At 34.4% G+C, this 12,811-nt stretch overlaps 1 protein-coding gene across 2 annotated transcripts in view; it reads left to right on the top strand.

Moving 5' to 3' along the window:
- Positions 1-12,811, top strand: part of LOC107094307 (partitioning defective 3 homolog) — a 169,649-nt gene that overhangs the window by 19,613 nt on the left and 137,225 nt on the right. For both annotated transcript variants that reach the window (XM_015389851.1, XM_015389850.1), the window contains exon 2: positions 11,562-11,681. In XM_015389851.1, coding sequence (XP_015245337.1) covers positions 11,562-11,681 — 120 coding nt within the window. The remainder of the gene's footprint in view (positions 1-11,561; positions 11,682-12,811) is intronic.

Genomic DNA, 12,811 nt, shown 5'->3' with positions numbered 1-12,811 from the left:
AGGTCACGTAGCAGATGGACCCACCGGTGGGTCCGTAGGGTTCTAGGGGTTAAAGTAAACTCTCTTTGTTCCTGTAGCTTTGCCAGGACTGATAATAATGGCAAAATCACACCAGGGACATTTTTCATGATAACAAATGTTTCTACGATTCATGCCAACTATAGCTGACTCATTCTCAGATACTCAGGGCAAAGTTAAAATGTTTTTTTATATGTTTATTTTGCTTTGTGACTATATTCAAATGTAGTTTTCATTCGATTCAATTCCATTCAATTCTGTTTATTTATTTAGCACCAATTCACACCACATGTCATCTCAAGGCATTTAATAGAGACAATTCAACCTGATTATCTAGTCAAATGATTCAAAGTTTTCTATCTAAGAAAAATCAGTTGATTCCATCGGCTCATTGACTCAAAGGCAATCCCTCACACCAAGCATGCTTGTAGTGACAGTGGAGAGGAAAAACTCCCTTTTAACAAGGAGAAACTTCCAGCAGAACCAGGCTTATTGTGAGCGGCCATCTGCCGAGGCCGACTGGGGTTCAAGGAGACAGGGTAGTGTTGCAGTGCAGTAAGTCAAGAGATGTAGACAAATCCATTAGTGTTTTAAGACAGTGGTGTACCAATCTATTATGAGTTTCCCATTGTAAGATAACCTTGAATGCAAGTATCATGGTTTCTCTGTATTAACACATTTTAAATATAAAGATAGATTTTAAATAAACAAATAAATGGCTTGTCTTGGTTTTTGCAAGTAGGAGAACGACTATAGACAGCTAGAGAAAAAACTGGTTTCCCTGGCAACAGTAGGACTGTCTTTCACATCTTGTGTAAGAATTATAAACTATAGGAATGATAAAAACTTAAATAAAAAGTACTAAAGCTTGAAAAAGAAATATAAATAAGCAGTTTCCCAGTAAGAAAACAACAAATTAAATAATTAGTACTCCTTCCAGAACAATTTAGTTCTAGTTTGCCGCTGATATAAAACTGTGTTTTGACTAATCTTTGTGTATAATTACCCAGTTAAGGTTTGTTTAACATTCTTAATTTTATCCAACCTGTCTCACACCCGAAATAATATTGAGATATGAGGCAAAAAATTACTGTTAAGGCAAGAAATAAAGGAAGTTGAAGGAATTTGGGAGTATTGCAATATAAAAAGAGCAATATCAGGACATATTGCACATGTGATTTAAGAGTTTCTTGCACCTGTTAGGTGTTCCAGCAAATCATGATTCTGAGCATTAATCTTACATTCCTGGCAGTATGGACTGTCATCCAGATTAAATCCAGATTTGAGAAGTCAGTATTTAAAATCATGTAGAAGAGATCATCAAATACAGTCCAGATTTTTTCAAATTGATATGATCCTTCTTTAGTTTAGCAGCAAAGGAATCCTAAAGCCAAGTATAATCAGTGGTTAACAGTTAACTAGTCACATGCTCGCAGTGCTTGCAAAGGTTTGTAATTCTCTCACTCTTTTACCATTACTGTCTTCTGTGTGGTTCACCAGAGCAACATATCAACAAATTCTTTTTCACACTTTAAATAAAAGTTTTAAACAACGTCAGACCTAATGCACATCACATCAGGATAGGGTGACAGTTTCTATAGCATGTTAAGGATCTTTACCACTTGCCCTTTGGGCAAGTGACTTTCACATTTCATTTGCCCAGAAAATTTTTTTACTTGCCCAGTATAATGTTTGATAAATATAGTTTCTAATATTCATTTTTGTATATATATAAATGAAACATGTTTGTTTTTTAAATGTTTTTTTGTAATTCAGTATTTTTTAAGTTTACAGGTTCCTGGTGTGTATATGCATGCGTCAGATAATGAACTCAAGCCTACATTACTGTGTTAACATGCTTTTCAATCCTTCCTGCACATTTTCAATCTAAACTTTGCTTTAAACTGTTGTGTGCTTGGAAAAATATAAATTGTAATATAAAAAAAAACAAAAAAAAACAAAAAAAAAAACATGACAGGTTAAAAACTTAAGATAAATCACAAGACAGAAGTCATGACAGAGTCATGGTATGTTTATACAAGATAATACTATTAATATAATGTGACTTTTCTAGAGAATCATTATACATAGTTATTTTATACAGGATTTCCACATAATTTCAGAATTCCCTGACTTTTAACTGACTCAGGATTAGTTTTCCCTGACAAAATAAATGCAACAGCAAGACAATAATAATAACATAACAGGTCACCAATTTAACATGTTTAGCTCTATAACATTTAAATGCACCTCTCCAATGTCTAAGAGAAAAAAATTCAATGAAAATTTTTTAATGTATGACCTGCATCACTGTACTGAAGACTGCCATATGATAGCGCTTTCTAGCTTGTTTGTCGTTTTGGTAACTACAGCAAAATTACCGCTAGGTGGACAAAAATCACGCCATTTGGCAAAAAATCACCCGGCTTTTTCAGATCACGCGAGAATTTGTACAAAACAACAAAAATGGCACCGGCAATGCTTCTGGGTCGTTTTTATTGAATGTCAGTGATTTTAAAGTAATTTTGAGTGAGGAATAATTTTCTTTTTGCAATCACTGCACTTGCATGGCGGGCAAATGCAATGAAATTTGTGCTCTCCCAAAAATAAAAACTACTTGCCCCGGGCGATCGGGCGATGGTTAACATCAAGCCCTGCATATTAATAAATTACTGTGTGCACTTAATGTGCACATAAGAATATAGTATACTCTCATTTGTAGTACAATTGTGAGGGGTAAGAGAGGATGCTTGTGCAGCTGAATTTGTATTTAAAAAAATAAAAATTCAAAAAGAATTGGTTCACAGTATTTATATTTATTTAAAACATTGTGGTGTACAAAAAGTGACCACTAAGATTATTATTTTAAAGAACAGAATGCCACATAGCATAATATGTGTGGACTTGAATAACATGTACAATAAAAATAAAACTTATTTTACAGGTAACTTACATAATAAAAAGAAAGCCAAAACTTTTATGTAAACAATAAAAGAGATTGTAACAAACACATTCAGCTGCTCAATAATTATAGCTGCAGTATGGTGGACCTTGAACAGCTCCGTAGCAGTTATATTGGCATCCAGGGGCGACAAACCTAATAAAAAAAAAAGCCCTCTTTGAAGAGTTACCTTCTCTCGGATGCCGTTCAATTGCAGCTTTCCCTCGACTGCTAACATTTAAATCGCATCAACAAAGTGTGCAGAGGAAATGGAATGAGTCTCAACTACGGTTCATTATAAATTCACGCTCTTTTGTTCATTGAGATTTAAATGAGCTCTTGTATTTTTCCGTAATGATAACTTTTTTTTTTTTCAGCACTCTTATTCTTGTTTACTTTTTTAACCAATGACAAGCAGATATTTCAACCCAATCCAATCCACTTTATTTATATAGCATGATCTCAATAAAAACAAGGTTTCCAAAGTGCTGCACAAAAAGATAAAATAACTAAAAAATAAAAGTAAATAAAATAAAAAAATAAAAGCACTGCCCGCACAGGATAAAAATATGCATGTGTATACATAAAATCAACATGTGTATGCATAAAATCAACACTCTACATGGTGTCAAAAGCCAAAGAAAAGAGGTGGGTTTTAAGAAGAGTTTTATACGGCACCGGTCTTAGCCAATCATATGTTAGACCAGATAGTTGATGCATTTTTTTTACATTATGTGATTAGATATTGTGCTGCAGCCCTTGCCTCTTAAAGGAGGAAAAAAAATGCGCCCAACTGAATGATGCGCTGGACACCAGACTGTGCAATGGAAATCCAGACTGTCCGGACATTACGAGCAACTTAAGGCCATATGATTTCCACAAAGTGCTTTGTAAAGCATACCTCTCAGGGAAAAATGCTGCACTGCTGATATTGTAAAGTCTCATATCATTAGGTCTTGTTATAACCTCAATAAAAGAATACGTTGTGAAATTACATATATTGATTATTTTCTAAGCCTGGCATTGCATTGGGTTCACATTTAAGAATTTATAATTCTTTTGTGCTTGCTTTAACTTTGTGGTGTCTGTCAACCTTCCATTAGCATACAGATTGCATCTCTTTGTTTTTCTCTTTGAGAAAATACTGTTTTAATGGGTCCTTACAGCAGACAAAATGTGAAGGTAGGAGTATAGTTATTTATTTTCCTCTTGAGTGCCACAATCACACTTTCAGGGGATAGGTGTTCAAACACCACATCAGACCTCTGTGGGGGGCTTTGCCATGGGAGATATAGATTAAGTTTCAGGTTGGCCGAGCAGAAACTATAATGATTCTCACTGTCTGCCCTTGAAATTACCTTCTCATCGCTTACTCAAATTGATACACAGTCTTTTTTTTTTTTTCTCTCTCTCTGACTCACCTGGATCCAATTGTAAATTTGAAAAATGGCAAATGCTTTAACGCTTCGAATGAGTGCATCATTTTAGGTTAAAGCTTGTGGTCTTTTGCATCCATTCATACCCCGTCAAAGCCTACACTTTCAGTGGGTAGAAATAGGGTACAGCTTCTGCTTTTGTTTCTGCTTCACTCATAGAGAAACTCTGAACCAGCCTCAAAATCCCCAACAGAAGATGTCAAAACAGATTAGCTTTTCTGAAATCCACTCCCCAGATTAAATGATTGTACAAATCAAACTGGCTTTGAGGCTTTGCATAATTTATTTTTCCTTCCTCTTTAGAAAGTCTGTCTTTGACTTTTTACTTCTCTGTTGTGCTTGAGCCTTGACAGTCTATTAGTATATGAATCAATGGAGATGAAATATGATGCATCCAGCTCTGGTGATATAAACCCCTGTTTTTTTGTTATATATGAGCATCTGTCAAGTTGGACAAATTACATTTTATAACATTAGCATTTAGCTGAACAGTAACGAAGCAGTTTTTGATAAATATTTAAAAACATTTTACTGAGAAAGAAAAATTAAATAAATTTAACTATTCAAGCCATAAAGATGAAATATTTTGTATTTAATATAATGTTTTATCATAATTTGCTCTGTATGATGTGGTTAAAATAGTGGCAGTGGTCCTCAGACTTATACTTAAATCTGAGTGACTGACAATATTCAATATTGTATGTTTTTCTCTTAATAAATTATCAAATTATGTTATTAACAAACATTAAAACCAGGTACCAGATTTAATGGGATCATCTCTGAAACCAAAATAGCGACTCAAATATAGAACCATTGCTCCTAATATCGTTAATAAATGGCTTTAAGAAACTCTACCTCATCAATCGATTTCTTTTTGAATGCATGACCGACTTTTAAGTATATTTAGAGTTAAGGCCAGTTCAGTTTTTGTTTTGACACATGTATTTTTCCTCTGATGGATGCACAGCAAAGCATCCATCAGAGGATCTGGTTTGTTAAAAGGATGGAGTAATAATGACAGAGGATTTTCTCCTAAAACTTTTTAACTTCAACTCAAATCAACAGCTAATAGAATTAACCCTAAACACGACAGGATAATAGTTGCAAGCAAACATTCAATCTTCATTTGAAAATATTAAAACAGCTAACACAGAAAACTTTTAGAATGGTCTTAGCCTTGTTGCTGTTATTCTCTTATAATTCTGGTGTTGTGAAATAGAATGCCACTGCTTAGGTGATTTCAATTGTTATGGTTTACTGTATGTCATTTCACAAACTTCAACATCGCCATAGATATTCAAGCATTAGCTTCAGTTACCAAAACTATATGTATATAATTTAAGTCGAGCATAAATATCTCATAAGCCTAAAAAAGATATACAGATATACTTACCGCTAAAGAATGTAAACTCCACCTCTCTTCGGTCTCTGTTTTTATGTCTTGAAGATGTGAAGGCCTGGGTGGCCCTAAATTTTTTAAAACTCAATGAAGACAAGACGGACGTAATGATCTTTGGCAGATCCACTGCTGATTCCGTGACTAGTCTTGGCTCCTTGGCTCAGTACGTTAAGCCGGTTATTACTAATTTAGGGGTTAAGATGGATGCTGGTCTTAAAATGGAAGCGCACATCAGAGCCGTTATAAAGTCCAGCTTTTTCCACTTAAGGCAGCTAGCAAAAGTAAAACTCATTCTTTCCAGACAGCATTTCGAAACAGTGATCCATGCATTTGTGACCACACGGCTGGATTACTGTAATTCACTTTATACAGGGGACAGTGATTTGTATATTTCTCAACTTCAGAGGGTTCAAAATGCTGCTGCACATCTTTTAACATCACGAAAATTTTATCACATCTCCCCTGTTTTAGCTTCCTTACACTGGCTGCCAGTACATTTTAGGATTAATCTTAAAATATTTTTTTTTTGTTTTTAAAACTCTTAATGGCCTTGCTCCTTCTTATCTGTCTGAGCTGTTGCATTCTTATACACCCTCCCATTCCCTCAGGTCAGCTGATCAGTTGTTTCTGAGGGTCCCAAAGACAAAATGCAAGCTCAGAGGAGACCGTGCTTTTTTGTGGCACCTCCTAAGCTGTGGAATGATCTGCCTCTGAGCATAAGACAGGCCTCTTCTCTTGCTGTTTTTAAGTCCCTTCTTAAGACTCATCTTTTTTCCTTGGCTTTTGGCACAATTTGAGAGGTTTTACTTTGTTTTAATCTTTTTGTATACTAATATGTATTTTACACTCGTTTTTTCTCTATTTTGTAATTTTATTGTATTTTATGATTGTGTTCAGCACTTTGGTCCTGTCCAGTGTATAAAGTGCTTCATAAATAAAGTTGGTATGGTATGGTATAAACCTGCAAAACATCTATTTTTATGTCCAATTTGAAACACTTTTACAGAGTTGTGTCTCTAATCTAAAACATTATGATCAGATAGCGTTAGATATTAGTTTAGTAGGATACTGCCCAGGTGAGAAAAATGATAAATGTTGAATAATAATAAGAGGAGGTCTTGGATTCTCATCCTGCAGTTGCTCTTCAGTTTATACTGACAAGCCTGAGACTTCCAAAGTAAAGGGCTCACTTTGTTGTGAGTGATACAGCAAGTTTTCTTATTTCCCCTTTCCTAGTCCTGCACTTTGATCTGTTCCCCTTTGAGGATACAGTTGATATGGGAATAGCTGTTCATAGGCAGCTGCTGCATGCCCACGGTCTTGCTCAGCTTAATCTGTCAATATGTGTCACAATAAAGACTTCCCTCACTTTACTGATGTCGATTCAGAAAAAAAGAAAAGTTGAGTTAAAGTTCTTTTCTCCCACAAGGTTATCTTTTGCTTTTAGAGGAATGGTTCATGAAACAAAAATAACTCAACTTTATTTATAAAGCCCTTTAAAACAACCACAGCTGCCTTAAAGTGTTGTACATACCAGATAAACTTAAAAATGTATAAAAAACAACATGGAAGTGTAAAGGAATAAAACAACTATAATAAAATAAATCAATTAAAACTTTTAAAACCATGTAAAAACTATAAAACAAACCACAAATGCAAAAGCAAAGATTCTCATGCTGTGTTAAAAGCCAAATAATAAAAATAGTTTTTAGGTTTTAAGGTTTTTAAGTTTTAGGGAGATAAATTAAAAAAGGGAACATTCTCCAGGAAGTTAACAAACATCTTTTGAGCAAAGTAAAATAAGTTGTCACCTCCTCCAGTGGCAGATTGCATTGCATGCAGATGCATTTACTTATCAATAACTGACTGTTTTACCTTTATTTTAACTTATTGTAAATATATTAATTCAAATACATTTTAATAGATTATCTTAAATACAGTATAGGAAATATTGTTTTTTCTATGCCACTGGGAACAGTAGCTATTCATCCACTGTTATAAAATAATTCAGACACAGTTTCTTCTAAAACAGTTTGCAAGATGTATTAAGTTCTTGTGGAGTAGAACAAATCACATTAACTAGGGAGGCAACCCCCCAGTCCATGAATAAATCTGTTTCCATCTCCTAAAAGTCAGACCTTGTCTGATGTAATTTTTCAGCTTTCAGAGAAAGTTTTCAAACTGTCAAGAACAGCTCTGCTATGGGGAAGGTAAAAAAATAAACTTGGAACAAAGCACCACAGGGATTGGAGACTGCAGATCTTAAGCAGTATAAAATTGAACAGAGCTGCTAGAAAACTAACAAAAAAACCTAAAAAATCATAATCAATGTCTCTACATAAAAAAACAGAGTTGCATTGTATTACAAAAACATTCAATAAAACCCAGATCCTTGTCAGTGAATATATGTATTGGATTTCTTACCACTTGTGGCCACTTGCCCTCAGGTCTGCATACTTTCCTGTCGTTTCTTTTATCTTTAAAATTGTCAAAAAGCATCTTAACCTTAAATGTTGAGATTTGGCTGAGTTTTCTACAAAGGTGGTGCATGTGATCCAAGTTACTGTAGTATTTATTTAAATATGCTTAATATTCTCTGCATGGTCATCATTTAAATAAATCTGAAGAATTTTAACAAGCTATTCAAAGCAAATCCATTTTTTTATGTTATTTATAAGGTCCTGCAAGGGACATACGATGCAGTTCCATTAACCATCAATGTGAGCAAATCATAATAATGAAAATAAATTGACTAAATGGAATTTGTGCAATTTTGAAAAAGCAAAAAAAAAAAACAAATTGTTTGATTTCACAAAACTGCAATGGAAACACTTTTCCTCATCACATATGCAGCTGGACCTTACTGCCTTGTAAAAAGACAAAGAAGAATAGTGGAAGATTTTGATTCATATTTTATATTTAGTTTGTGACGATGAGTTTAATGAGCACTAAAACCGTGGCTGAAATACGGATACATCTCCTCTGTTTACAGCCGACGCTGCCAAATACCGCAAATGCATTTTCAAAACGAGCAGAATATCAACATAGTTTTGCACGGCTTTGTAATCTAAACGCATCTATTGAAAACCCTGCTAAGGCAGGTGGGAAGACATCTCTGGCTTAAGGTGTTGTCAGTGGCACAGTTCCTCTCTAATCCAAGTTGAAATACTCCTTATGAACATTTAATGAGATTTGATCATGATGTGCTAATTGGAAAAGTGAATGCCTGGCACAAGGGTAATTGTACCAAGATCTTGATTTGCATAAAAAATATGGATGAACAAAGTAAGTATAAAGACATTGTTTGACAGATATATGCCTGCCACAATTTTATATTAGTGTTTCTCAATTTGATTAGTAATTAAAAGCCATTATATTTTCTCTGAAATCCAGAAAAGACTGAATTAAATGGTTGATTTTTTTTTTTATCTCGTGAGGTTAGAAATCAGCATCCAAATTGACTTAAAATTCCTAAAAGCTACAGACCTCTTTGATGATGTAGACCAGCCCTAGATTCTTATATTCACACCTCTTATTAAAGCAGTCTACAATTTATCTAAACCAAACAACAGACATTAAAACTTTTTATAAAAAACTTTGGAAAATGTGATGTGGTGATAGAAGACCAGGTCAAATGTCTTTATATATGATGTATGGGCAAAGAGACATGTGGTTATGAGCACAAAAAATGCAGATAATTTAGGGCTTTTTGATTCCTGGACAATTTTATCCTATTTAGAAGCCGGTGAGAATCCCTTTCCTTTACGAAGACCTCTGATTATGTCTCGTAGAGTGGTAATAACTATGATAATAACACAGGAAAAATCACAGAGGGTTGACTAGGGTTAGGTTAAGCCTATTGAGTGGCCTAGCTAATGAATAAACCTAAGTCCTACAGACACTTTTTGCCAAAAAAATGTTTCCCTCTTCTCTTGCCAAGTTAACAAATGAAAATGAGACTTTAAGGTTAGTCTCAATTTGTGTTTGTCTGTCAGTTAAAGACTTGTTATATCAATTTATACCCCCCTAAAGAAGTGTTTTTCTAAATGCTAAATTTCATGTTCTAATGTACAAATGTTCTTTCAAATGTTCTTTCTTTTCACTTCAAAATCAAAAATACTAATTAAAAAAAGTTTTTTTGTTTTTTTGCAAGTGGCGAAAGTGAAAAGCATCAGTTAGAAATAAAACCAGGAAAATCATAGAATAGAGGAAATGTCCTGGAAAAGCAGGACTTGATTGATGGAGGATCGGATGGAGGCTCTGGTAGAGAAGGGTAAACTGTCACTGTAAGCTGCACATCTGTAAGCAGATGTGCTCCACACTGATATTTCTCAAACTTTATTCAGCAGGCTAACGACTGTGTTGGACTTAAAACTGCCACGTGCATTATCCATGTATGGAGGCCTTAGTCCTTGACGCGGGCAACCTGTGTTTGAATCCAACCTGTGGTCCTTTGCAACATGTCTCTCCATCTCTCTCATGCCCCCTTTCCTTTCAGCGGTCAGAAAAATGAACAATTAGTGCCGTAAAAACCTAAAAAAAAAACAAAACTTCAATGTAGTAACCCTCATTGATTATTAACTTTTAGCGTAGCCTAAACCGCCAAATCTCTCGGCCCAATTTTTTGGGGATTTTTGTACGCAGAAGTGGCGCTAACACTCTCCGGTTTGGTAAAAACCTGGTGACCAACCAGGTAAAAAAAATACATGTGTCATGCTCTTTTCTCTAATTAGACTAACTGAATTGATTGATATGGGTGTAAATAATGACTTCCCCCCCTGTAATTTTAGTCTATGTGTTTTTTTGTGTTTCCCATGACTTCTCCAATGTCCTCCATCAAGTTCTTCTATTATTTAACTACCCAGCACCAAACATTACCAACCACAATTATTAAAATTGTTCACTTTGCCTTTTCCTCATTTTCACATCAAACTGTCACCATTTCCTGCCATTAAAATGTAAAGTTTGCAGCACTATAAAAACTTAGAATTTTTTTTTGGTAAGCCAGTTTCCCTCTCCTGCAATTTGCCTGCATGCAGGTATTTTGTCTCCTCGGCTTCATGAGTTGTCAGAGCTGCCATCACTCTAAGCAAACAACACAGCTCAGGAAGGACATTTTCAGTTTATCCTTTTTTGGAGTAAAACATTTCTACTTTTAATGCCTGGTAATGCACACTTTTTTAACCAATTGTTGAGTTAAAAGGAAGCAAAAATGCTGTTAGGATATGTTTTTATATAACTTGATGCTTTTTATTCTATTTATATTGAATAGGGACATTATTATTTCAGTATTGAATTGCTGCCCTCCGAGATTGTCTTCACAGCACAAACACAGCCTGCACGTTCTGACAGTTTGACACTTTAATTTTCAACAAAGTGTTTCACCTGAATTTCCCTGATAAAGTGGAACAGACTGCCCTCATAAATATATGTATTCTGAGTTGGAAAATATTGCTCCCTGTCTTTCTTCCTCCATCCCTCTCTGTCTCTCCGATGAACACAATGAGCACCTTACCGCCAGAGTAGAAGCTACTCCAGTGTGAAACAAAATAAGCTTATTTTCCCTGTCATAACCTGTTTCTTGTTTATTTAGCTTTTGTTTTATTTCCTTTAAAGGTTTTATACTTGTATTTAATGTCTGTATACTATATGCATGAGACCAAAGTCAGATTTCTTGCTTTTGAAAGCAATCTAGACCAAAAAAAAAGTGATTCCTATCCTGATTACTTTTCTCAGTCCATGTAAGTTTTTTTGTGGGTTTTTTTAGGTTTGGAAAGAGCAAGAAGGACGAGGACCGGATTGAGAGGAAGAACTCAAGAAGTTCTAGACCTGAGGAAGTCCAGGCAAATGAAGATGAGACTGTCCAAATGAAGCAGGAACAAGAAAGGTAAAACACAATGCTATTTGTTAATATCCAAAAATGATTAGGCGTTGCCTGAAAGTAAGAAAAAAAAATCAAAAGTAGCGAGGTTGCTTGAACCAGCAAAACATAATTTACCAAAATCAGTTTTCTTAGGAGGCTTTGTATAATTACATGGCCAATAATTACCTGGTGGTTAAAGTCAATTAAACTAACCGACCAGATCCAAACCTCACAGCCATAACATGAAGGCTGCAGGTTCTGTGTAATAATCATAAACTGAAATGTGCATGTTGAAAATAATAGCCATATGGAGTTCAATCAATAAGGTCATCTATACTGTCAAACAGAAAATGTGAAACAGATGGCCTTTATTTAAGTATTGAAGCAGCAGCATGTTATAATTGTTTTAGTGCAGCCTTTCTCAAATCAGGAACTTACAGGATGTCAGCGTGGAATCCAACCACGATGTATGAAATCTGTTTGAATCACAGAATTTCATTATTTTTAAACATTGGTAATCCTTGCATTTGATAAACCAAGTGGCCAAAGATCAAGTGCCATGTAATAGTCTCCTTTTAGCAATGTTTACAGTGAATAGTGGTGACAGAGATCATGTCCTGCTAGCTGATTGATTGATTGATAGACTTTATTATATATATATATATATATATATATATATATATATATATATATATATATATATATATATATATATATATATATATATATTTTAGTGGTTTGCTTATGAAGCAGGAATATAGTTCTATAGTAAGATTTATAAGCAATTTTGAACTGTCGTGATCCAAATGATCAACCAGAGCATGACATCACAGACAGATCACAGAGTTATTAATTTATATAAAAAACAACTAAAGTTAACCTTTGAAGGAGCTTGACTTGAACATTTAGGGTCCATTAAATGTGGCTTATTTTTCCATTTAGCTGCTAAAAGGATCACTTTAACCATTTGATTCGTTGTTTTATTTTTTTTTTTTATATAATTTATTTTTATATATACACTACCGTTCAAAAGTTTGGGGTCACATTGAAATTTCCTCATTTTTGAAGGAAAAGCACTGTACTTTTCAATGAAGATAACTTTAAACTAGACTTAAAGGGATAGTTCGGTATTTTTGACATGAATCTGTATGGCA

This window comes from Cyprinodon variegatus, unplaced genomic scaffold (assembly GCF_000732505.1).
Source record: "Cyprinodon variegatus isolate N-32 unplaced genomic scaffold, C_variegatus-1.0 Scaffold476, whole genome shotgun sequence".
Classification (NCBI taxonomy): Eukaryota; Metazoa; Chordata; class Actinopteri; order Cyprinodontiformes; family Cyprinodontidae; genus Cyprinodon; species Cyprinodon variegatus.
This window is presented reverse-complemented; position numbering and strand designations above follow the sequence as displayed.